The sequence below is a fragment of the Ovis canadensis genome, chromosome 19, assembly GCF_042477335.2.
Source record: "Ovis canadensis isolate MfBH-ARS-UI-01 breed Bighorn chromosome 19, ARS-UI_OviCan_v2, whole genome shotgun sequence".
NCBI lineage: Eukaryota > Metazoa > Chordata > Mammalia > Artiodactyla > Bovidae > Ovis > Ovis canadensis.
Window position 1 is genome coordinate 53,920,276 of NC_091263.1, and position 27,738 is coordinate 53,948,013.

Below are 27,738 nucleotides of genomic sequence, written 5' to 3' on the forward strand. Positions count from 1 at the left end.
ACTATTGAGTGTACACTCTAAACCCCTGGAGCTGCAACTATAGAAGCCCACATGCCCTAGAGATTTTGCTCCCACTTCTCTCTAAAGAAGCCACTGCAATGAGAATCCCATACACTGCAGCTACAGAGCAGCCCCCACTTGCCACAACTGGAAGAAAGCCCACACAGTGATGAAGACCTGGCACAGCCAAAGATAAATAAATAACGGGATCTTCCTTTGTATCCGCTCTCCTCCACTCAGGTCACTAAGCTCGATAATCCAAGTCCTCCAGGCTTCCTGATAATTGCGAGCACTGGTGGCTGGCTTTCAGCTTTTGGTGCCATGGAAATATCTGAGTTTTCTTGTGGGGGATACAGGAGGAGCATTTCGTCATGTGGACCATGGTTGTATGATATTTAAAACAAATAGAAATATCATTTAAATGCAATAGGGAAGAAAGTTCCCTGGTGGTCCAGTGGCTGACTCTGTGCTCCCAATGTAAGGGGCCTGGGTTCGATCCCTGGTTGGGGAACTAGGTCCCATACACTGCAGTTAAAGAGCTCACACGCTGCAACTAAAAGAACTTGCATGCAACAACTCCAGATTCCACATGCTGCAACTAAAAACATCCAGTGTGCCACAACCAAGACCTGGCACAGCCAAGTAAATAAACACATAAATATTAAAAAAAGACCAGACACATCACTAGTCATCAGGAAAGTGCAAATCAAAACTAGAAAGAGATACTATTTCATATCCATTAGGATGACTACAACAAAAAAGATATATAACAAGTGCTGGTGAAGATGTGGAGAAATCAGAACCTTCACACGATGCTGACAGGCATGGAGACTGGTACAGCTGCTTTGGGAAAACTGTTTGGCAGTTCTTAAAAAAAAGGAAAACATAGAGTTGCCCTATGACGCAGCAATTCTACTCCTAGGGTTATGTCCAAGAGAAATGATAACATTCATCCACACAAAAATGTGAACATGAATGTTCAAAGCAGCAATATTCATAATGAGCCAAAAGCAGGATCTATCAATTGACAAATGGATAAGCAAATGTGGTATATCCATACAATGATGTATAGTTTGTTCATAAAATGAAATGAAATTCTGACACATGTGCAAATATGGATAAATCTTGAAAATATGATGCTAAGTCAAAGAAGCCACAGACGAAAAAGTCAAGTATTGGAGGATTCCATTTATGTGCAATCTCCCTAACAGGAAACTCCATGCAGACAAAAAGCACATTACTGGTTTCCTGGGCCTGGGCAGGAAGCAGGCATGGGAGAAAAAGGAGTGACTGCTAAGAGGGATGGAATTTCTTTTGGGGGTGACAAAAAGTCCTAAAGTAGATACTTGTGATGATCACATAGCTTTGTGAATACAGAATACCACTGAAGGGTACACTGTAAAAGAATAAACCATACGGCATGCGAATTAAATCTCAATAAAGCTGTTATTTTAAAAACTCAAACAGGGATACTATTCAGCAGTAAAAAGAAATGAGCTACTGATCTACAACATGGATAAATCCTAAAACCCTAAAGTCAAAAGCAGAGTTGAGGTTAGGAGAAAGAACTGACTGCGAACAGGCATGAAGGAACTCGCTGGGGTGAAGAGAATGCTCTAAGAGAGGATGTGGTGATGCCTGCACAACTGTAAGTTTGATAAAAATCACTGAATTGCACATTCACTACATCTGAACTTTATGATATGTAAATTAGGCCTTGAAAAAAGTATATATAAAAAAAAAGAACACTTTCTTACATCACTGACAGAACTGTAAAGTGGTACATACAGTCATTCTGGGAAACTGGTCAGTATCTAATCAGATCCAAACATACATGTATCCTTTAGGCTGTAGTCATTTTACGACAGGGTGCATAACCAACAGAGACGTGTCCACATGTTGGTTAAAAGGCATGTTCAAGAACTTCCCTGATGGCTAACACTCCACGCTTCCAATGTAGGAGACCCGGGTTTGATCCCTGGTCAGGGAACTAGGTCCCAACATGCTTCAGTTAAGGGTTCCCAGGCCATAACTAAAAAGATTCCGTGTTTAGCAGCCAAGACCCAGCACAGCCAAACAAATCATTAGAAAAAAAAAAAAACTTTCATAATTACCAAAATGTGAAAATAAATCTACAACTTCATGTATATTAAAATGGGTAAATTCAGGTACAGTCACACACTGAAATTCAGCCATAAGAACAAACTACAACTACGTGAAATAGCACAGGTGACTCTTCAAAGCAGTGTAAAGCAACCGAAGCAAGACACACACAAGAACTTGGTGAACAGATTCTATTTATATGAAATTGATAGGAGGCAAGACTATGATCACGGTTATCCTTGGGAATGGGCAGTGACTAGGAATGGGGAGAGCAACGTGCTTTGGGAAGCTGATGTGATGTTAGTTTCTGGATCTGGGTGTGTGTCACTCAAATATATTCAGTTTCTGAAAAGTTATCAAGTTGTATGCATGCTGTGTGTGCACTTTTCTGTAGCTTATACTCCAACACTACGATAAAAAATAAAAAAGAAGACTGTGTCTACACCTCTGTCTCTAGAAAGATCACAAAACATTTTAATATTCAAACATCTCAAGAGTCAGCAACAGATGCACACCATGATCACTGTAACCTTGGAAGATGAAGAACTGATTCCCTCTACATAAGGATGGGTCCTTGGTTCTGCTCAAAATCAAAGAAAGCCCATTCGGTGGAGGACACCGCCCACTCTGACAATTTAACACAATGGAAACCAGTTGCTCTCTAATTTCCTTGGGTAAGAAGGACTATACACCCTCTCTGCACAGCTGGTATATCAGATGGTCAAGCCCATTTATTAGGAAAGAACTTTGTAACTGTCATAACGTCAGCATTTCCAAGCTACCAGATCCTATACTCACTTGTGATATAAATTCCCCATCCTGCAAATGTCCCACCTCTTGCAACATAGTCAGCCCTAAAAGTCCTCCTTTCCCTAAGCATGTTCTCTTGGGAGAAAGCTTTACAGTTTGGCCGTTTGCTTTATTTTTAACTTGGATTGAAAAAAAAAAAAATTGGCCAAATGAGGTTCTTCATGCCAGTCCAATCCAAGATATTTTACAGGTTTGCGTGCTTCTCAACCTTCCTGCTGTTCCCAGTTGATAAATGATGCCCTTGACAAAGTGTCAGCCCCAAATTAGTTGATTCTCAATTATGTCTTGATGGAACCTGGCCAGACTAGCTTCTTCGCACCATCCTCTGACAGAACTACACCAACAGGAAGGAGATGATCACATTGTTAAAACTCCCTTTCCTCTTCTTTTAGCTCCTTTACAGATACATGAGCCTGGAAAATGGGCTCATTCTTATCATCAAAGGGCACATCAATGCAGTTATTTCCGGAATATCAACTCACTCCTCTTGTTCCTATAAAGGTCATATGCCAGTAAACTGGTCCCTTTTATTGGAGGGAGGGGTATGTACACTCCTGAAATAAAGCCCTTGCATATAACTCACGACGCTAAAAATACCACGGTCTACTGTCAACGTCAATAAATGACAAATGCTTCCCACATCACCCAAGCTCACTATTTCAAAGGAGAGAACTGATTTGGGAAAGACCCATCTCTTCAAACCCAAAGGAAATACCTTCTTTTTCCTTCCTCCCTTCCAAATACTGGGTCTTTGACAAACCTTATTCCTCCAAGAGTTTCCTGAGCTCTGTGTTTTTATGACAAATCACAGAGCTTGAAGGTTGGGCTGAGGGTAGAATCAGACTTTCCAATTTCCTGGGAGAGAAATTCATGACCATTTCCCATGAGAAAGGAGAAATGGAAAAAGATTAGGACACAAGCAAGTTATGAAACTTATGTTTTTCAGATCTGGGAGTTGAACTGTTAAACAATAGATCTAAAAGGTTACGTGATGTCTGGTGGAGGTGGAGAGCTGGAGGGGTACTTCTTGCTTAGCATGGAAGTTAGTAAGAAAGCTGAAGACTGGGGTGTTGAAAGCAAGTCTGAGGTCCTGATGTTTGAGCTCAGAGACAAACACCTGATTGCAGCAGGGAAACAGTTAAAAAGTAAGACACCAAAAAGCTTTAACACATCAACGAGTTTAGTGCTGACACTACAAGGTCAAATTACAGAGAGAAGGACTGATATTTCGCTAGTCAAAAGGGCAATTCTGAACATATCTATTTAACTGAAGTTATTCCCACAAATGCTTCTATTTATCACCCAGACAAGTCTCTTTTAGCAGAGAAACATGCTTTTAATGCCAAGTTCCAATTCTTGGCTGGTTCCGAACTCCTTTTCACTTAAAGTAATTTATGATAAGGAAATCTTCCTCTGGGCAAGGGCACTGAATCCAAATGTACCTTTAGAGGCTTCCGTCCCCAGTGGGTTTTCTAAGAAGTCTGTCATGTCGTGGTTCCAGGCGTCACGAATGGCAGACTTGTACACCACCCTGTTATTCAGGCCCTGCTGTGGCCGGAAGTTATTTCTCAGATACTCCACCGACTTGACGTGGTCTTGCTGCTCCGTGGTGAAGATGGAATAAAAAGCCTCGAGCTGAACATAGAACCAGAGAAAAGGAGAAAAAAGAAATTTGGTTAGAAGGCTACATGGTCCAAACCCAGGAGGGGTGATGGGAACAAAAGGTGCTGGGAGGTGCCCGAAGTTGAGTGGGACAGACTCAGCCAGACACAGGCTGCTGGCTGGAATCACTGCCAGTGGGCTTATCCAGCTGTGGATTCTTTTCTGTCAACTGAAAAGGAAAACACTTCATTGGAAGGTGCTTAGGACTCTTGCAGCTCGTGTCTCAGACAAGAGGCCGGGTCTGTCTGCAGTAACCCCCTAGCCATCCCTACCCCAACACCTGGCAAGAATTTCCATATTACAGGAAGCAGCACAGAGTTACATAGTGAAACTGGTAAGTTTGAGACTCAGACTTCCTGGGTGGGAATTCTAGCTCCATGGCTCAACCACTCTGTGACCCTGAGAAAGCTGTTTAACTTCTCTTGAGCTTCAAATCTTCCTTGGTAAAATGGTGAGAATTACTGCAACATCGACCGGATAGGGTTTGCGTCAGCAGTAAATGAGATTATCCATGCGTGGTCATTAAAACAGTTCCAAGAACAGAAGAACTTTAGAAATATTCGCAATTTATCAAAAATTCTTACTAAGTACCTTCTTATATACTAGGGATACAGTTCAGCAGTTACTGCGTTACAAAGTTGACAAGCCCATGATGTGCAGGTTAAACTGCTGAAGTTCAACATTTATCAGATGGGTAATCATAGGCAAATTATTCAAGCTTTCTGTAACACAGGTTTCCTCATCTATAAAATGGATACGATACTAGTACTGCCTTTCTTAAGGTTGTTAAAAAGATTAAAATCTATGAAGCAGCCAGTAAGCCCGTAGTAAAGATTAGGTGTCATTATTATTAATATTGCTAGGAAACATTTTCCTCAAGACTGCTGTCTACACTTTCAGGGGAAATTAAAGAAAAATTCAGGACTCCAGGATCCTATTTATACTATCAAAAAGGATTCTTTATGGCCCTCAACATTCTGCATAGCATAAAAAAGGTCGTATGGAATCTATAAAAATAGTACAGATGAACCTATTTGGAAAGCAGAAATAGAGACATAGGTAGAGAACACATGTACGTACAGCCATGGGTAGAGGGTGGCAGTGGGATGAACTGGGAAACTGGGAGACATATATATACTACTGTGTATAAAACAGGCAACTAACGAGCATCTCCACAGGGAACTGTACTCAATGCTCTGTGGTGACCTAAGTGGAGAGGATTACAAGGGAAAATAGAAAGCCACTTCCCAAGATGAGATGGAGTGGCTTCCCTAAACTTAACAGGACCAGGAGGTGGTTAAGCCAATGGATAATAAGAGAATTAGGACCGGGATTTCTGGATGGACGTCTTGAAGCTTGGAACAAACCCCAGTGTTTCTCTAACAGCCTCACAGAATGACAGAAAATGACTGGCTTACAGTCTGAAACTCCTCTGTTTGCATGAAAAGGTACTGAATTTACACCGTCAAGAAAAATCAGTTAAGTATACAGATTCACTCATCATTCCACCTCCTCTCCCAATTCTCCTGCACATGGAAAGTGATAATAAACCATGAAACCTTTTCTGCTTTTTCCTCAAGGGAATAGAAACAGGGTGGTCTTTCACGCAAAAGTAGCCTGTTATTCCCCTCTTATTCTAGTTCTCTACAATTCATAGAACTTCTAACAACTCACGTGGTTGCTATTTAGAATTTGTCTTTCTTCCATTCTTCCTTGTGATGGTCCCTGTTTATGTATCACGAAGGGACAAAGGCCATAAAAGCAGAATAATTAAGAAAACTGGACTGTTTACGCTGTCCACAGGTGGCCTATTCAGATGAAAATAATTGGAGGTGCAGAAAGGGAAAAATCAGCTCCACCTAGCAAGGTGCACACACTTGGTAGAGACTACCAAGATCAGAACTGCAAGCGTCTCAAAGTGAGAGGAGCTTTCAGGATTTTCTCAGAGAAAATAACTCCTAAAAATTACATGAAAGGAATTAACAAAGACCTTCTGGAGGCAGTCAAGGGAAAGACCAACCAACATGATGAAAGGGAAGGCGCACAATCCCGTGAGGAAAGGTTAAAGGAAGAGGAATTGTTTCGCCTGAAGAAAAGGCGAGTAAGGAGTAATTTGATTAAAGGCCTTGTATGTGAAAGATGATGACCAGCCCTTATCCACGTCCAGAGAAGGCCAAATAAGAGAAAATTGGTTTGCATTAAAGCCTTAAGAGACGTGAGTTGAATAGAGGAAGGAATTCCTTAACTTCAGGGTGATTTTTTTTTTTTTTTTTAAAAGAAGAGTGGGCTGTCGTACATAGCAAGTTAGACCAGAAATTTTTTAGAAGGGACAGCCATCTGTCATCAAATACTTTCATCTCTGGGATGCCAGGAAAGGATGGCCTGGGAGACCCTCAGCAATGTGACTCCAAGGTTTGTTTATTTTCTCAAATACTTGCTTCTTTCACAGCTCTCTTTTAGTACTCCTGAAAAGTTTATTTCTGATGCCTCAGGAAAGAATTAGTCATATAACTGTAAAAAGAGGCACGTTCTGATTTCAACACAGCAGTGATTTTGCTCAAATTGCTCTTATAGTTTAATGACATGCAATGGCTTAAAAGCTCAGCCACATCCTTGTCATTAACTCAACTTGCCTGAAGATTTCAAAGGAAGGATGTGATGGTTCTGAGAGTGAACTGATGACCTGGGTGATATTATATTGTCACCTGGATCATAGCTTCTCTTGACAGTCGCATAGAAGAGGAAAAAAGGAGGACAAGCTTAGCAGCCTCATCAAATGTCCTTCGGTATTGGCAGCGTTTACTAAAACCCTGTCACTCCTCTCAGCTGGATAAAAACTGTCAGTGGCCTCTCCTGCTGGTGACGGGCATGCTTGGCCATTGAGTGGAAGCGTCCATGGTCTCCAGACTGGCAAGGGGAACCTATATTTTTCACTTGGGCAGGAGATCAGCGGTCATCTGGACCAGACAACTTCTGCAGCTCATCACACAGCTGCTGAGTGTTGTCCCTCAGTCCTTATCCTTGCCTTGAAACCCACAGTTGCTAAAGGTAACCCTGGCCACCACCAGGACCCTGACTTTGCTGGATTCCATGGGACGCTATTCACAGCGCAGGCGGTGATAGGAAGGTGCCTCAAAGAGTTGGGCAACAAGGAAGCCCTATGTAAAGCGCCAGGCATAGAACAAACTGCAAAGCTGCGTCTCTCCGGCCTCTGATTGGTCCACACATTTGGTGTGTAAACTGTTCAGTTCTTCTAGATCTAGTTAACTACATTCTTCTAGATCTAGCTAACACAGGGATCCTTCTAAAAGGTACACAGGGATCCTTCTAAAAGGTACACAAGATCCTTCTCAAATGTACCTTGGTCCAACACCTTTAGACAGGTATTATCGGTAAGCATTTTCCTGCCTGGAATAACTCCTGACACAGAAAAGGTACTCAGTAAATATTACTGTCATTCGTGCACGCATCAGTGCATAAGTTGTGTCTGGCTCTTCTGCGACACCAGGGGCTGTAGCTCACCAGGATCCTCTGTGCATAGGATTCTTCAGGCAAGAATACTGGAGTGGGTTGCCATTTCCTCCTTCAGGGGATCTTCACAACCCAGGGATCAAACCCAAGTCCTCTGCGTCTCCTGCACTGGCAGGTGGATTCTTTACCCCTGTGCCACCTGTCATGACTATTATTATTTTGTGAAGAATGTAGTAACTATGATTGTGTGCTACGCTTACAACAACCATAAGAAGTTCTCGGCAGCTTCTTTTTCCTTTTCTTTCTCATAGTATATATAGACATATATATCAACAATGTACGTTATACATATATAGTAAACAATACATACGTAGTTACGTGTATAATGTCATTATAATGTGTCTATGTATATGTATCATGAATATTTGCATCTTATCAAACTTATTATGTGCCAGGTACCTTTGTCAAGCACTTCATAAACACTGTTTTGCTAACTTTGTCTTGGCTCAAAATAACACCATTACAGTGACATTATTCATAATATTATTATGATATCACTAACACTAGAAACTAATACTTACTGAGTATTGATTAGGCACAATGTGCTAAGAACGTTATCTGCTTTCTCCTACTTAATCCTCATGTAAATCCAGTACTGTTGGCGGTATTATTGTTTTTTATTGTTTTGTATTATATTGTTTTGTCTGAGCAGGAACTTGGGCTTAGAGACATTAAGTCTCTTGCTCAGAATCACACAGAAAGTGAGAGGTGAAGTGAGGATTAGAAGCCTGGGTCTATGTGACTCTGGTTTTCACACTTTCACTTACTTTGTGCCACATGAGTAACAGGGCTTCAGTATTATTCACTAAAAGAGAAATACTGTAGTGGACAAATAGAATTTGATGTTAGTACAGACGACCCTAAACCATTCCTTTTAGCTGCCCTCCAAAGACCCTACCATGCAGCACACCCACTACTGCCATTTCACTACTGGCAATATACATCTATTCACATTTTTCTGCACTCTGGAAAGACAGAGCCTACAACCCAACACAGGAAGAATCAGGAACTATGAACAAGACAGGAGGTGCAAAGAGAAAAGAGAATTCACCTCACAGAGCCTGTACTTTTCTTTCCCTTATTCTTTTCCAGAGGCACGTAATAAACACACTTGGATTTACCTTGAATATAATTAACAAACTCTTTATCATTTAGGGAAAATAAATGAAAGTTTTTATTTCTGTAATATTAAATTGACTTTTTAACTTTTGAAGTGAACATGTAAAACATTTCCTTCTTTTATCCCTGCTTGGGGAGTTGTAATTGCATTTTAACTGGTGCTGTTTCAAGAACAATTTTAACCTTGAATTGCAAATGTGCTGGCTGGAAGTGTATATAAATCAATTCAACTTAAGTTTTTATTGTAAAAATATTACAAAGAATAATTAGTTTTTAATCTGTCAGTTTGAGTCAAAGGAAATTTGAAAACTATTCATACTGTTTGTAAGATCTGGTCCATAAGATGTGGGAGAGGACTATCATGGTTGAAGGGGGCAAATGAGAGAAAATCAAAAGTAATGTAATTACTGCCCATGGAAAGGCTGATGTGCACGATATTTTATAGGCTGTATATAGAATGGCAATTAGAGAAAGCCAGACGACTCTGGCTTTGTCTAATAATAATTATTCTTATAAGAATAATAATAAACTCCAGGGTAAACATTGTGATCTATAATGTTGCACCTAAGGTCATGGGGACGTGAGTTTTGTCATACATTTAAGAGGTATGTATGGCTTGGCTGCCGCATGAGTAAATAAGATAATAATGAGGGAATATGAAATTCCCAGTAGCCTGGAGCATTCACAGTTTTACTTATTGAACCATGGCTATAAAACTAAAATCTGAGAATGTTCCATGTCTGCAGGCTGTGCTCTCTCCCTGCAGCTATGGACAGTTTTGGGTGAAGGTGATTATAGAAGGGCCTTCTACAGAAAGAAGATTTAACCATAATTTAACAATGAAACCTACCTGTTATGGGCTAAAGTAGCATCTTCACTCACTATTAAAGGAAAGTCTTTATTCAAATCACTGCACGTTGTGTAGTGTTGGATAGAAACTTTTTGAATTACGTGATTCCTCAGTTGTTACGGCCTTGAGATAAATATGAGAGGCCCAACCATCAGCAGTCACACATAGCCATTCCGCTGGAAATGTGGCTAGTCCTACATATTGAAATGATAGTATTTTGGATACACGAGGTTAAATAAAACATATTATTAACATTAATTTCACCTGTTTATCTTTAAATATTTTAGTGTGGCTATCAGAAAATTTAAAATGATATATGTGGCTTGTTTGTTGCCGCTGGACAGTGCTGTCTGAGTGGTTTCAGCAATTTAAAAAAAAAAGGCAACAAAGCAACCCACCTAATATCTCCAAGTACTTCCTGTGGTGCCAGGCACTAGTCTTGAGCATATCCTACATGCCCTCCATCAATGAATGTCTATAATGACTCCATAAAGTAGGTATTATTATTATTTCCATTTTACAGATGAAAGTTGAGGCAGAGTTAGTAGGGTAATTGATTAACTTGGATGAAGAATATAGCCAAAAAGGCAACAGTTTGGCTCCATATGGAACATGGTCTTAATTCAAAAGAGTTGCTCTACTCTATGACAGGGACAATATTGGTTGCAATTTTAAAAAGTCATGTCACTTAAAGACCCTACATACACACTATTAAAACTAATACACGAATTCAGCAAAGTACAAGGATACAAGATTAATATTCAGAAATCTGTTGTATTTGTTTACACTAACAGTGAAATGCCAGAAAGTTAAAAAAAAAATCCATTTTAAAACTGCATCAGAAAACAAAACATCTAGGAATAAACCTAATCGTTAGGTGAAAGACCTATATGCTGAGAACTATAAGACACAGACAAGGGAAACTGAAGACCCAAAGAAATAGAAAGATATCCCTTGCTTATGGACTGGAAGAAGTAATGTTTAAATGGCCAGATTACCCAGAGCAATCTATAGATTTAACATGATCCCTATCAAATAACCCATGACATTTTTCACAGAACTAGAACAAATATTCCTAAAGTTTATATGGAACTACATAAGACCCTATATTGTTAAAATAATCCTGGAGGGGTGGGGGTAAGAAATCAAAGCTGGAAGCATTACCCTCCCAGACTTAAGACAATATTACAAAGCTACAATAATCAAAACAGCATGCTATTGGGATAAAAACAGATGTATGGATCAACAGAACAGATGAGAGAGCCCAAAAGTAAACCCATATGTCAATGGTCAATTAATCTACAACAAAGGAAGCAGAAATAAATAAAGGGGAGAAGAAAATCTCTTCAGCAACTAGTGTTGGGAAAAGCTGAACAGCTGCATGTAAATCAGTGAAGTTAAGACACACCCTCACACAATGCACAAAAATAAACTCAAAAGGCTTAAAGACTTAAATATAAGACATAACACCATAAAATTCCTGGAAGAGAAAAGAGGCAAAACATTTTTGGACATTAATTGTAGCAATGTTTTCTTAGGTCACTTTCCCAAAGCAAAATAAATAAAAGCAAAAGTAAACAAATGGAACCTAATTAAACTTAAAAGCTTTTGCATAGCAAAGGAAACCATCAATGACACAAAAGCACAACCTATGAAATGGGAGAAAATATTTGGAAACAATGTGCCTGACAAAGGGTTAATTTCCAAAATATACAACTCAACGACAAAAAAACAAATGACCCAATCAAAAAATGAGTAGAAGACCTAAACAGACATTTCTCCAATGAAGACTTGAAAGATGCTCAATATTGTTACTTATTATAGACATGCAAATTTAAACTACAATGAAGTATCACTTCACACTGCTAAGAATAGCTATTATCAAAATGTCTACAAATAATAAATGCTGAAGAGGGTGTGGAGAAAAGGGAACCTTCTTACACTATTGGTGCAAATTGGTACAGCCACTGTGGAAAATAGCATGGAGGTTCCTCAAAATACTAAAACTAGAGCTACTATATGATCTAGCATTCCCACTCTTGGGAATATATCTGGAAAAGACAAAAACGAATTTGAAAAGACACATGCACCCCAATGTTCACAGTAACACTATTTACAATAACCAAGTCATGGAAGCAACCCAAATGCCCATTAATAGATGACCAGTTTAAGCTGTGCCCCCCTTCACATACACACAATGGAGTATTACTCAGCCATATAAAAGAATGAAATATTGCCATTTGCAATGGTATAGATGGACCTAGAGAATATCATGCTAAGTGAAGTCACAAACATTAGATGATATGACTTATATGTGGAATATAAAAAATAATACAAATGAATATATATACAAAGCAGAAATAGACTTATAGACATAGACAACGAACTTATGGTTACCAAAGAGAAAAGTGGCATAGAAGGATAAATTAGAGTATAGGATTAACAAACTATTGTACATAACCAGGCACGTAACAGGATTTACTGTGTAACATAGAGAACGATACTGGACCTCTTGTAATAACCTATAATGGAAAATAATCTGAAATATATATATATATGTGTGTGTATATATATATATATATATATACATATATATATATATATATAAAACTGAAGCACTTTGCTGTACATCTGAAACTAGCACAATATTGTAAATCAACTATGAACTCCAATGAAAAATCAACTAACTTCAATTTTTTAGAAGTCATGCAAATAAATAAACTAGTCTTTTTGATAGAACCTCCAAGAAGCACTTCAACAAAACTGATGCTCGGAGAGATTATATGCAGTGTCATATTTCAAACTATAGAAGCCAACAGCCTTGGAAAGTGAAGGTTGGGATAGTCAAAGTATCACCATCTGACAGCCACTGTTCGAGAATAAAACATATCCTAGACAGCAGACTAAAAATCATCATGTTCCCTGACTGATCATGAATACGAGGCAGGGACCCATCTCAATGTCCTAGTCCCTGTTCCTTTGGCCTCCTACGCCAGACTGAGGGTACCACCGTTTTGTTTGGGTGACAAAATCATGGTTGGATTTTTGCCTGATATTTACAGTCGACCTGAGTGGAGCCACAAAGCCATGCTGACTGCTGATCAACCAAGCCAACCAACGTGATTCCATTACCTACACCACATTCAAATCTAGATTATCACAGAAGCCAGTGTTAGAGCTCACTGGCTATAGGGTTGGTTTGAATGCCCAAGGAAACCCACAAAAGAGGCTCGTATTTACTCAGAAAGACATCCACATCATACAAGTCAACAGGAGGGCTCAGCACTCTATTTTAGCGTGAACCTGCTCTCCTTTTCACTGCTGACAGGTCCCCACCCTGTAGAAGAGAAGAGCCTTTGGAGAAAAGGAAGGATGAATGACTAGGAAAGCTTTTTTTTTTCCCCCTGACAGAAGCAGACATGGAATTCTGTCTACTTGTCTTCTCTGAATTGGCCATTTGCCTTTCTGAAATGAACATTCTGTGCTAACTACAGAAAGAATGTTGGCAGGCTCAAGGTGGGAAGGGCTGAAACGATAATACTTGGATGGCTAACACTTTCCTGTCTGAGGACTGACACAGCGGTGACCTCCACTCAGCTCTCCAGCAAGGAACCAGTGCGGCCACATGAAAATGAGTTGCTTCCTCCCTTGGGAAACAGGAAAGGATATATGAAGCTGTGCTTGATGCAAGTGAAGCATTATCTAAAGGCGGCTCAGAGGCAAGAAACTGGGGAGCCAGTATGACTGCTTTATTTCATCACTATTCTCTCGAAACAATAGTACCTACAGAGAGGTCATATACTGAAAAATCTCAGGGGGAAAAAAAAAACTCTTTCATTATTTCTCTTTGAGAATATGAGTTAGCAGAGCAGAAGCATAAAAAGATGTTAACAAAGCACTTTTTAAGATACCCAGTTCCCAAATGTCAAAATGCTTCTTATTGACAAATACTTGACAAGACATCCAAGCCTAAAACTCTGTCTTGTGTTTAAGATTCACCAAACTGCAATAAAACCCAGTACGTGTTAAAGGTCTATTTCACCTCAGCCAAACAATTACCCCTCTATGCCTCCCTCTCACACGGCACTCTCCAAAAACAAAACAAAACAAAACAAGCCAAACTTGAATTTTCTAACCTCATTATCTCAAGCCTTTATATCTTTGAAGACAAAAGCATTTATCTTAATCGACAAAAAGGGTCCCTTTTCAAAGCTCTGGCCCCCGCCCCGAACCTTGAGGATATAAATATTTGGACTGCAGTTTTCTTACATTTTAATAAAACAATGCTGGCCTCACCATGAGGAAAAAAATTTGTTTTATATTTCATCATCTCCTTAAAGCTAGCAGATCCTGTTCAGCAACCAAATTGCTAGTCCTTCTTTTTTCATGACAATGGAATTAAAAGCAAAAAAAGAAAAATCTGAAAGTAAAAGGTCTGCCAACTGTAGTAAGGCCAAATTAACCTGTTTCCCCTGGTCACACAGCACCTACTGTTTCTAGCAGGATCTCTCTCCTTCACATAGGTCCTTCTAGATAATCTGCTCCCTTCCCACCTCCCTCCCTGCCCAGAATGGCAACAAACACTGATGTCTCAGGACACAACCAGCACCTCTGCTGATTTATGAAGAAATGGACACAAGATCAAGGCCATCCAACTTGCTGCTGGCCAACTTCTACTCAGATCTATCTTCCCAAATACTTGACACAAGACCCAGACCACTAACAGCTGGCAGCTCGGTGGTGCTGGAGAAGACTCCTCAGAGTTGCTTAGATGGCAGGAAAACAAACCAGTCAATCCTAAAGGAAACCAACCCTGAATGTTCATTGAAAGGGCTGATGCTGAAGCTGAAGCTCCAATACTTTGGCAGTTGATGTGAACAGTCAACTCGAAAAAGACCCTGATGCTGACAAAGACTGAGGGGAGAAGGAGGAGGGGGCAACAGAGGATAAGATGATTGGATGGCATCACCAACTCAATGGACATGAGTTTAAGCAAACTCCGGAAGACTGTGAAGGACAGGGAAGCCTGGTGTGTTGCTGTTCATGGGGTTGCAAAGAGCTGGACACAACTTAGCAAATGAACAACAAACCATATCGGGCTCCAATCCCCTCCAAAGAAACCATACTCAAACTGGGAGAGAGAGATGGCACCAGAGTTTCGCAAAAGGACAGAATCACAAAGCTGTGGCAGAAACTCTTAAGATGTAAGAGCTGGCCCCTAAAAGAGAGTAAAACTCTTGTGCCTCACTTGCTAGAAACAGTCCTGGTCATGATGTCTTCATCTCAGGATGTCCCTACTCTGGTTTTCTTCAAATATTCCCTCTACTGAAGTGAGTTACTGTTTCTGATACCCCAAACAGCTCCGACCAGGACACCATCCAATTCTATTTCTCCCACTCCCTTTTCTGTACTCTCTGCCCTTGTTATGAAAATCTCTGGGCATGAAATTCCCATGCCAGCCAGGTTCTTAATCTTGTTTCCTGTGTCTTCTTCTGTTATATTAATTTATCATGTAATTTGAAAACATCCCCCTTCATCTACATTAGCTTCAACCCGAGCTGACCAACTTTAAGGATGCATTTGTATGGATGTCTCTGATATTAATGTTCCATTTTTCAAACAGTCCTGAGTCAACGGCTCAAATCCACGCATGGTCTTACAAATCCTACCAATCGTTCTTGGTCCTATTTTATGAAATCATGGAGTAGAAATCTACTCTTCTTTTACTGCAATACACATTGCTGCTGCTGCTGCTAAGTCACTTCAGTCGTGTCCGACTCTGTGCGACCCCATAGATGGCAGCCCACCAGGCTCCCTCATCCCTGGGATTCTCCAGGCAAGAACACTGGAATGGGTTGCCATACACATTGCATTTTTCATCAAAAACAATATTTCCCCTCTCTTTCCCCCTTCCATCTATTAATCTTCATGGGGTGAGGTGATGTCAAGACCTCTCACCCTCTGGTGGCTCCTCTTTCTCTGATATTTCCCCCCAATCTCATCCCCATTTCACCAAATTCCTACCCACAGTTAAGAGTTCAGCCTTAGCCCACCAGACTATGACATCTGCCAGGTCACACTCAGAGAGACACAGTTCAATGTAGGGGTTGCCAACACGGGTTTGCAATTAGACAAACTCAAGCTTGTTTTTCTGGCTGCAACCTTCATTGACCATGAACCCCTGAGCATGTTATCCAACCTCTCCATGTTTTCCTTATCTGTACACCTGTGTGCAATACACCTAACCCTCAATGTTGTTTTGCAACGGAATTGATTGCATGTAAAATGCCTATCACACAGAAAGAGCTCCATTGGTGGCATTTTTTTCTTTCATTTCTTCATGTATACCAATTTCTCTTTTCTGAACTTTGGGGAGGTTTAGTAGCTCAGAGCATGACCTTGGGGTCAGACATCCTGGCCTCGCAGCTGGCTGTGTGACCTTGGCAGATCACTTCACTTCTGTTGTGTCTCTTCTGTAAAATGAAGGTACGAACAGCACCTACCTCCTAAGACTGCTCATGAAGACTAAATGAGTTAACGCATATAAAGAGCTCAACAGTTCCTGGCATAAGGTCTCATCATCACAGACGGTGGCTTTTATCTGCTCAAGACTGAATACTTACAAGATCTCCGCTTTCATGCCTGCTATTCTCTTCAACTAAGTTCATTTGTGGCTGAGCAAGCATGTCTTATATTTTACAATTCTCGGGTGCAAAAATATGTAAAGAATCAGTGAGAAGCAAAGGATACCAAAAAACAAAATTGTTATCCTGGTTATACTCTAGCAACGTCATCAGGTTAAGTCAACACAAAACAAGTTAAGTATGGAAGCCCTCTGGGGGCTCAATAGCTACCTGGTGGTAAGAGATGGGGACGGGTCTCCGGAACACTATCCACTCCACAATCTCGCTACACGGCGGGGTCGTCAGAGAACCTGTGTACCTGTAATAGCTCCCCAGGGATGCAGGCAGGAGGTCCCGGAGGATGAAAGGATCCAGAAAGGTCTCTTTCTCTGTTTGGGAGAAGAGGGAAAAGAAAAGCACAGTGGTTAAGTCCTGCTACACGGCAGACACACAGTCAAAACCCTTGGCATCGGGTGCCGCGTCACGAGTCTTGTGTTTGTTTACATCCTGAGAAGCACTAGCATTTGGTGGTGGGAGAGCCATGGAAAATAAAGCAGCATCTCCCAGGGTGTGTTCTGAGACTTCGCACAGCGCTGTGTTTCATGAAAAACAGGTTCCATGGTGAACAGCACCGGGCAACATGCAACCCTCTCTCTTCCCCCAGGAAACAGACAAAACATTAGCACAGCTGCGCCATTGAGCCCAGCAGAAAAGAAACAGACGTGGTTTTGTTTACCTCATTCCTTTCCAACTTTTTTTAAGCTTTCATAAATTTTAATTAATCCACTGTATTTTAAATATTATTTCAATATTTAATCACAGTTAAAATTATTAATGAGATATTTTATATTTTTTTAACTAAGTCTTTCTATTTAACTTTTTATTTTACATTGGGGGGTGCAGCTGATTTAACAGTGTTGTGAGTTTCAGGTGAACAGCAAAGGGGCTCAGCCATACATATACATGTATCCTTTCTCCCCCAAACGCCCTTCCCATCCAGGCTGCCACATAACACTGAGCAGAGTTCCCTGTGCTATACAGTAGGTCCTTGTTGGTTACCCATTTTAAATATAGCAGAGTTGTGCTAAGTCCATTTTTAATGTCTGTTTTAATTTTTTAATTATTTATTGAAATATAGTTGATTTACAACGTTGCGTTAATTGCAGGGGTACAGCAAAGTGATTCAGTTATACCCACCCTTGTTGCATCATAGACCCCTTTTCCATCTAATACTTATGAACTAATAATCAGGTGAACAAACTCTAGGACACCCATGAGATGAAGTAGGAAAAGGAAACCACGGCAACAATAAACTGCAACTCCAAAGTTGATAATAGTTTCAGTATGGCTTCATCCAAGGCTTACTCAAATCAAAGTGAAATCAAACCAAGGTACGGCCCTGAATTTATAAAATGATGGCCCAGAAAATAGGCTTCTTCTTTTTACAAAAGTGGAGGGGTGTTCTCTTAGGTAGTGGAAATGCCATTTAAGTTGAGACCCAGCACTGATATTGCACAATAACTCTATGAGGAAAACAAGCGAGAGAAGAGCTCAGTTCCTGTGTTGCAGAGCTGGGATATGAGCCCAGGCACCTTGACACCAGAGCTTGCACAATTCTGATTCAGCTAAAGAAGCTAAAGTTAACTAGGTGAATACTGAACAGGAAAAGAAGAGCATTTTAAGCTGCGTGAACAGCAGGTGCAAAGGTCCTGAGGCCGGAAGGAACAATACAAGAGATTAGGGGACTATATTATAACTCTCCTCATTAGACACAGTAGATCATCTAGCTTCTCATAAGTCAGAGAAGGTTGTGATCTCCACCTGGCTATTCAAACGACTACTCTGGAATTCCTTTTAGGAATTCCTCAATCCTTTTAGGGCTGTACTACGGTTACTGTTGTCTAGTCACTAAATCATGTCTGACTCTTTTGTGACCCTATGGACTGGCCCGCCAGGATCCTCTGTCCATGGGATTTTACAGGCAAGAATACTGGACTTAGTTGCCATTTCTTCTCCAGGTGACCTTCCCACCCCAGGGATCAAACCCTCATCACCTGTGTCTCCTGCACTGGCAGGCGGATCTTTACCACTGAGCCACCTGGGAAGCCCAGTCCTGCTAACAGGTTGCCTTAGCTCCTTGATGGCCTCCTCTACAAGCGCCTCTGGACACTTCTTGGGAACTGCAAGGCTCCAGGTACATGGACTGCATGTGCAGTCCTGCACATGGACAATGCATGGACACTCCTGTGACTTATAGGAACATTCTTTCCAGCCTCACACCTTCTCCCTCCTTTTCCTTTAGAACAACCGGTACACAGGTATTTGGGCAAATGTGTTATCCTTAGACTCAAGAGGTCTATGTAACTGAGGGTTAAGTCAAAAAACCAACAGAAATCAACTAATGAAAATGAAAATTTCCTTTTGGTAGAGATTTGTTGAACAAAACCTAGTATTTATTTCACTTTTACTATATACCAAGCACTCTTCTTGAGTATTTACATGCTGCAGACATTTAAACTGGCTTCCTAGGTGGCGCTAGTGGTAAAGAACCTGCCTTTCAATACAGGAGACGTAAGAGATGGAGAGTTTGGATTTCTGGATTGGGAAGATGCTCTGGAGGAGAGCACGGCAATCCACTTCCGTATTCTTGCCTGGAGAATCACATGGACAAAGGAGCCTGGTGGGTCCATAGGGTTGCACAGAATTGGACACAACTGAAGTGACTTAGCACAGCACACCACAGACATTTAAACAACACTTACTGTATGTGCCAGGCCCTGTTCTAAGAGTTTTGCAAAGACTGATGTATTTAATACTTAAAGACAGTCCCATGAGGCATGACATCACGGGGTTATTATTACCATCTCCAGTGCTGTCGTGTACACCCATGTAGCAGAGTTTGGAATTCAGACTTTCATTTGTCTTAGGCCACCACCATGCCCTTTCCCTTTAGAAACCTTTAGAGTATGTACTTTTAATATCCCAATTTTCCAGATGTAAAACTTAAGGCACAGAGAGGTTAAATCAATAAGCCCCGGGTCACTAGTGAAGACTAAAGCACCAGCAGTTATTCATGAGGCTCAGAAACTTTGGCTGATTCTGCAGAGGTTTTCAGTTCATTTTTTAAACGGGAAAATTAAATGTTAACTAACAAATGCATCATAGGGTGCTATAATCAAACCGACAAAAGCAACTTCTGTGGGATAAAAGGCCGGAAATAACAGAGTCACCCCTCTACCCGCTGGCAAGTCTAGGCTTTAATTTAACCTGGTTACCAGCCACCTAATGATAGGGGAAATTCTGTTAGTGTGCTTGGCCAGGACTGGCTTGGCTGGGAAGAAGGACCCTTTTGGCCTCTGCTTGCTGCTTTTGGACTTCCTGGGCTGTGCAAATAGTCAATACAAAGCCCCATGCAATACACTGTGCACAGGGTCTGGCATCAAAAACTGCCACCTTCATTCTTCCACAGTGTTGTAGGTAAACCTGGCATCACACCAACCTGCCTGAGGATCAAGGGCTCTAAACTGAAGGACAGGAAAATCTTCCGAGTTTTCCCCGAGGGGCCTGACCTAACATTAGGGTTGCAGTTAAGCATGCTGGATGCAGACAGGTAGTGACAGGACAATCCCTGTAAGCCCAGGGTAGCAAAGCCTTCATCCAAAGTACCCACTCTGGGAAGAGGCTGTGGCTTTAAAGAATATAGACAGATAAGTCAGAAAAACCTGCCGTGCCAATCAGACAGAGGTGGGTGAACTTCAAAAGGGAACACTGTTTCACGGGAATCGGGACTCTCATATACATTCCTGTATGGGCTCTTAAATTCGGCAAGGACTGATGGGAACTGTAGGCAGGACCACTGCTACAAATACAGCAGTGTTTCTCTTCTAAACCAACTGAAGGGCTTCAGACACAGCTTCCAGTTTAATTCATTAGAAGAGAACCTACCCTACAGCTCAGGGAACTCAGTGCTCTGTGGTGACCTAAATGGGAAGGAAATCCAAAAAAGAGGGGATATAGGCATATACATAGACAGTTCGGACTTCCCTGGAGGCTCAGACAGTAAAGCGTCTGTCTACAATGTGGGAGGCCTGGGTTCGATCCCTGGGTTGGGAAGATCCCCTGGAGATCTTCCAGTGGAAATGGCAATCCACTCCAGGACTATTGCCTGGAAAATCCCACGGACAGAGGAGCCTGGTAGGCTACCGTCCATGGGGTCGCAACGAGTCGGACACGACTGAGCAACTTCACTTCGCTTTAGACGATTCACTTTGCTGTACAACAAAAACTAACAAAACATTGCAAAGCACCTAAAATTTAGTTTTTTTAAAAAAAGGTGCAGTAATATGAGTGGTGGGACAGTTAGACCTAGTGATAGGGACAAAAAAGGGAGGGGCTTCAGTACTTATTGTTACCACATTGTCACTACTCTTAGACCTCCCTGGGTCACTGGTTTTGGGAACCCAAGAACCCTTTCTGCAAACCCCATCTTACACAGGAGCCAGGCAAGTCAATTGCCAGAGTGCAGCCACCAAGGTGGAAGCTGAGCTGGAAACCCCACGGACGCTTTGAAAACCACCCATCTAGTCCAATTCTTTAATTTTACAGCTGGGAAAATAGGAGACCAAAGAGGATTAATGAACCCAAGGTCAAAAACTTAAGGAGAACACAGAGGCTGGGACTGGACTCTTTCTTCAAAGATACCACTGAGAATCAGAAAGTTAAGTCTGTGAGTAGGAAATATCACCAAACGCTGAAAACTTCATCAGTACCTTCATTTCTCCATTCCTATAGAAACTGGTGAAACGAGCAGATTCTCATTCTACTGGGTTCAGATCCCAACTCTTCCACCTGTGAACTGTGTGATCTTAGTTACTAAACCTTCCCAGGCTGCTGTGAAGATTAAATAAATCAGTATGAGAATGGAGTTCAGAAAGAGCTGGGAACAGACTAAACATCTCATAAACGACAGATATGATTCTCACTCTAATTCTTACTACTTGTATTATTACTATTATTATTATTCCTGTAAACTACTAAGCCTATACTTAGCCATGTACTTCCTTGAATGTTTCTGTATGTGTTTTGGTTTTTTTTAAACAGAATTACTAGTGCCTTAAAGGCACAGCATGTCTGATATAGTCTCCATCAGTCTGAACACTGTAGGTTACAATTTTCTTTGCCAAAGCTCTAGCATGAGCTTCAGAATCAACTAATATTCAATAGCTGTGTGACCTTAGGAAAAGCTCTTAACCTCTCTGAGCTACTTCCCTTATCTGTAAAATGGAAAAACTGAGGCTATTTACCCCTCAGGAGTGACAATTAATCAGACTAATAAATATGACGTTCTTATTAGCACAGTGGCTTGCAGCCGAGATTAGTTTGTGTTTTAAGCCAGGGACTAGCAAATGTTTCCTAGAAAGTGCCAGAGAGCAATATTTTAGGTATTGCAGGCCAAGAGGCAAAACCAAAGATGTTACATAGGTAGCTATATAACAAACACATTTCCACAACTTTACTAATGATGTTCAAAATGCTAATAACAACTGATGATGGTTTAAAAAATATACATCTACTAATGGGAAGAATGGAATTCTTTAGGACTGGGGAGAAGGCAGGAATAAGATTTTGCTTAATTAGGGTTCACCTATGAGAACAATTCTTAGCTCAGGAGCCACACAAAAACAGTGACACGGATTTGGTCCTTGGGCCACACTGTGCCCACTCCCAATTTCAAGCCAAGCATTGGAGGGTGGAGGGGGGTTGTGTTAGAAAGTCATCCTAGAGCCACAGCAAGAAGCAGGGGTGTGCCATGCATCTTTTCAGGGGCCTCCATCATTAACGAGGATTTCTTCTATGAACATACATTACAGAATTAACTCTCAAGTTGTTTTCTTTTTCCCTTGAGTTTTCTAAGTTCAACTCGAACATTAATTATTACTGCTATTTCTGAAAATTCCATTTTCCGCTCAGTTCCACAGGAGTGCTCCACTGGCAAGATGGGGGCACTCATAATGCTTAATTGTTAGAAACAACTTTAGAAACGGTACCCAATATTTCTGGCACTGCCCAGAAAGCCCTCACAGGCCACAAGACACTTAACTGGCTGGACCCAAGATCGAGAGTTCCTGAGTATAGCCATTGGAAATAAAGAAGAATGCACTTTTCATCTAAAAATTTACACTCCCTCACTAAGACAATCTTAATAAATATACATCTTATAAATGGATGGACTGCTAGAGCCAGGCCTCTGGAATTGAAACCTAATTAGTCTACCTAATACCTACCTAGAGTCTCTCAGTCATGTCCGGCTCTTTGTGACCCGTGGACTGTAGCCCACCAGGCCCCTCTGTCCATGGGATTCTCTAGGCAAGAATACTGGAGGGGGTTGTCAGTTCCTTCTCCAGGGAATCTTCCCCACCCAGGGATCAAACCCAGGTCTCCCGCATTGCAGGCAGATACTTTAACCTCTGAGCCACCAGGGAAGCCCAATCTACCTAAAGGCCTGCCTAGGACAAGTTACTTTAATCTTTCTGCAACTGTTTCCTCATCTGTAAAATGGGTTTATAACAGTGACTCATCTGAAGGCTTATCTTATCAGGAGAGTATTACATGAATCAACATTAGTGAAAGTGGAGTTGCTCAGTGGACTCTTTGCGACCCCATGGACTGTAGCCTACCAGGCTCCTCTGTCCATGGGATTTTCCAGGCAACAGTACTGGAGTGGGTTGCCATTTCCTTCTCCAGGGAATCTTCCTGATCCAAGGATCGAATCCGGGTCTCCAGCATTATAGACAGATGCTTTACCATCTGAGCCACCAGAATCAACATTAGCTAAGGGCGTAGGAAAGCACAGAATAAGCAGAGATAAGTACTTGTTAAAATGAATCCTATTATAAAGGGCAGTTTGACTCTAAAGCCATCCAGATCAGGACACTCTGCCTCCAACTTTTATCCTAATTAGTAATTTGAATTTGAAACATTGCTGTCCCAGACACTTAACTAGTTGAGAAAAATATTTGAAACACTCTGCTTATCCCACCATTCATTCCATTATACCATAATAAGCAGGTACTGTGCATTACTAGATAAAAGAATTGAAAAGGAATGAATCTCATATTCCACTTTCAAGGATCCCAGTGCTGTATGCAGACAATATTATATTTTAATAATTAATTGTTCATCAAAGAAAAAGATGAGGAACAGGGATGCTAAATTCAAAGTTATTCAAATTGCAAAAATGAATAATGTATGACTTTTTTATTAAATACACACTGTATTAAGTAGTCTACATTTCACCCAACTCTGTCTTTTTCATTTTTAAGCATTTTGAACGACAATATGAATAATCAGTTAGGGGAGGTTTATTTAGAAAAAGAAATACCTTATTTGAATGCAAACGGAGTGTATCCAGAGATGATTAAATTTTTCTTATCAATTAGAAAATTTTGTATGAGGGCTTTAAAGTCATGGTCAACCATTAAATGCAGAGAGGCCCAGTTATCCTTGCAGTTTCCTTTCAACATTAAATTATATCTGGCTCAATTCTGTTCAATTTCTTATTTCTGATAGCAGTGCCAGGAGGCAATCTTTAATTAAAGAAAATTTGAAAGATTCAAACATGCATAATTGGATTAAAAATGTGATCATTAAAACATTAGATGATAATCATCTGATTGATTGCATTTTTCAGCGTGTTAATAACCTAATATTTTCAATGCTTTGGTTATATAGGAAAAAAGAAAGCCTTTATAAAATATGATGAACAATCAACACAGAGAGGAGACCTGTGCACTAATCAAGGCCTACGGAATTATACTGAAAACATATGCACACACCCCAATTAACAGAGCATTGCACTATAAAGAGTATGGACAGAATGTGATGGTGTCAACGGGAAGAAAATCCTCAAAACAAGAACTCAACCAATTTTAGGGACGTATATAAAATAGACTAAGAACAGAAAGCCCAAACTTCGATATTTAGCCCAAGGACTGGTTTCTTCAGTGTTTTCCAAAACTTTTTGTAAGGAAAAGCTATTAATTTTTCCTTAAAAGCTTATAATCACTGGGGTAGGACTGGCCTTCTGCTTCATACAGGGAAAGGCAGGGAGAGAATGACACTGGGCAAAAACTGGGGATTAGGTGATGCTAAATGGGAGAAGATTTCTGATAGGCCTGCTGAAAACCAATGTGTATGCAAATCACCTGGGATGCCTGTTATACTGTAGATTCTGAGCCAGTAGGCTTGGGAATGGGGACTAAGATTCTGCATATTTAATCATGCTGACCACACTTGAGAGTCAGTTTTTATGAGGAATGTGTCAGTGGGCTCCTCTGCCTTCTGCAGTCTCATCCTCTGCTGCTTTCTGACCCTTAGGCTAAACCACACGGACCCCTGGCTACTCCATGATCATATCACCCCAGGGCCTTTGCCTCTCCACTCTGCCTGGAACATTTTTTTCACTGCTCTATTCATGGCTGGGTTTGAGACCAAATTCAGCTGCCAACAACTTAGTTATATTTGAATGACCCATTTCTCAATTAGGTGACTCTCTCTGACTATTGTCCTGCAAATGGGGTTTTAAGCACAGACCCCTTGAGATGGAAGCCTCTGACTGAAAAACCTGAAGATGGAAATGAGCCATGTGCCTACCTGGGGAGGACATTCCGGGCAGAGAGAAAGGGCACTGCAAAGTGGTTCTGCCTGGTGTGTGGTGAAGTGAAGCAGAGGAAAAGGAAAACTGAAGAAAAGTTCAAGAGCCCAAATCTGACAACTCAAGGAGGGGGAAAAAAAAAAAAATCAGTTGCTGGTTAAGGATAACCTGGAATATGGCTAAAAATTGTGAAGAGGCCAAAACACTCAACTTAAGTCAGCAGCTCTGGGTGAAGCCTGGACTAGGCACATGTGGACTGTGTGATCTGGGAGGGGCGATGGGTCAGACAAGCTGGTGACAGAAGGGCCTGCCGAACAAAACAAAAAATGGGAACTCATAATGGGGAGAAAGAGCCTGAGGGCCACAACTCCAGGACTTCAGGAGCTTGGCACCTAGAAGCCCCCACGGAGGTTAGAGAGCATTACATTGTAATTAATGATGGTGGCAGAGGGACTCAAGGAACTCATTTCATGATCTAAATATAAGAAATGAAGCTTGCTCCATTTGACTATGGTGACTATCAGACATGCCATCTCTCATCTCTAAGGAGGATTAAAAAAAAAGAAATAAGGAGGATAAAATGGCAAAGATGGGGCATTGTAGCTTCGGCAAGGCTTCATGACAGATGACTTTAAGGAACAAGTACCACACTGAGGTTACAACAAGGGGATCCCTGAGGAGTCACCCCAGAACCACAGAGAACTGCGGGGTTCTGAAGAGTTTCAAAGGATGCTAGTTGTATTCCATGTACAAATAAAGAAAATGAGGTCCGGAGAGGGAAAGCAACTGACCTAAGATCACACAGAGAAGTGCGAGGGAGGCTGGGTATCCTTCTCTACTACCTGATTCCATGTCTCTGGGCACCTTGCCTGCAGCGGATACAAACATGATCCGGTGAAGAAATCTCCCTGAAGACTGAAGAACTCATTTAACCTGGTGGACCTAAATCTAATCCTGACGCTGCCCAGCTCACAATCCTCCAGTGGCTTCTCATTTCATTTACAGTAAAATCCAAGCTTCTCGTCACAGCCATGAGGCCCTCCAGGATCTAACTCTGCAGCCCAACTTCTCTCCACCGTCTCCCTTGTTGACCATCACCTTCTTCCTCACCTTTCTGTGATCTTTTCCTTCCTGTGTTTACTTATTTACTGTTGGTCTCTTCTCAAGCGTTGGATAATTCCACAAGAGAAAAATACCGCATCTTTGTTGGGTACCCTGTACACCCAGCAACTAAAACACTGCCCAGAACAGAGCAGATGCCCAATCACTGTGACAAGAGAGTGAAGGAACACACACAGCAGCTGGTGTATTTTAAATGGCCAATAAATCCTAGATTTCTTCATGGCCGTGTCACCATCAATCGTGAGATGAATCATTACTTCAAAAGTCATTAATAAAGGCAACAAGTTGCTAATTAAACAACGGTCATAGCTATACAATCTGTGTAATTAGTTACCAGTAGCCTTTTTTTTTTTTTTTTTTTAAAGCAAACAAGAAACTCTATTACACCAAGACTGTGGCTCCTTACTGCATCCCCAGGGCCCAGGACAGGACCTGAGAGAAAAAGCCCACTACACAGGGCTGAAAACATTGATCAAAGCAAGTCACTAAGGAGCTCTCATTCAGAAGTAGGGAAACTGGGCCCCGGGGCCAAATCCTCTCTAGAATCTGCTTTTGTGAATAAAGTTTTACTGGAGCACCGCCATGCCATTGCCTATGGCTGCTTTCTGGCTAAAACTGGGCAGGTGAGTTGTTGCAGCACACAATGGATGGCCGGCAGAACCTAAAAGATTTTGCCATCAATCCTTTTACTGAGCAAGTTTGCTGACACTTGCTCCTTTGTGAAGGGTAGGGTGTTTAGAAGGGATGGGGACAAGCAACCTATTCAAATGTAGATGGAGCAAACTAAATGGTAACTCAGAGATGTGTGGAGCTTATTTCTGCCTCTGAAAGTCTCTGCCAGTGGGCAGAGAATTTAATACATGCCCCTTGGCCTTCACCATGGGCGTGGTCTGAGAAAACCTGAGAAGTTCCCACATGGCATCTTACTGCAGGGTCTGAGCAAGGGCGGCTTAAGCAGGAGAGTGCTCACCTGATAATCAGACTCCTGAACTCAAGGACCTAGGGTGGCCCTCCAAGGTTAACAGCCACTTTACGCAGGTTCAAAGACATCTAACCCCCTTGAGTTTAATGGCAGCTTCAGATGGCCAAATGTGATATTTTGATTTAAAGACTGATGTTGAAGTGAAGCACATGCTGACATTAAGATTTCCAAAGAGAAACTACCCAAAGAGCACAGAGTCCCATCAACAATTAGAAGGCACACGACACAGATTATCCAGAGTTATATAGTGACAGAGACCCAGTGTTAGCAGTGAACAGTTTCA

General features: G+C 41.3%; 1 protein-coding gene across 4 annotated transcripts in view; it reads right to left on the bottom strand.

Annotated features, from left to right (window-relative positions):
- PTPRG (protein tyrosine phosphatase receptor type G) overlaps positions 1-27,738 on the bottom strand; it is a 775,419-nt gene that overhangs the window by 143,288 nt on the left and 604,393 nt on the right. For all 4 annotated transcript variants that reach the window (XM_069560453.1, XM_069560451.1, XM_069560452.1 and 1 more), the window contains exons 7-8: positions 16,930-17,087; positions 4,356-4,548 (exon numbers count right to left, since the gene is read on the bottom strand). In XM_069560453.1, coding sequence (XP_069416554.1) covers positions 4,356-4,548; positions 16,930-17,087 — 351 coding nt within the window. The remainder of the gene's footprint in view (positions 1-4,355; positions 4,549-16,929; positions 17,088-27,738) is intronic.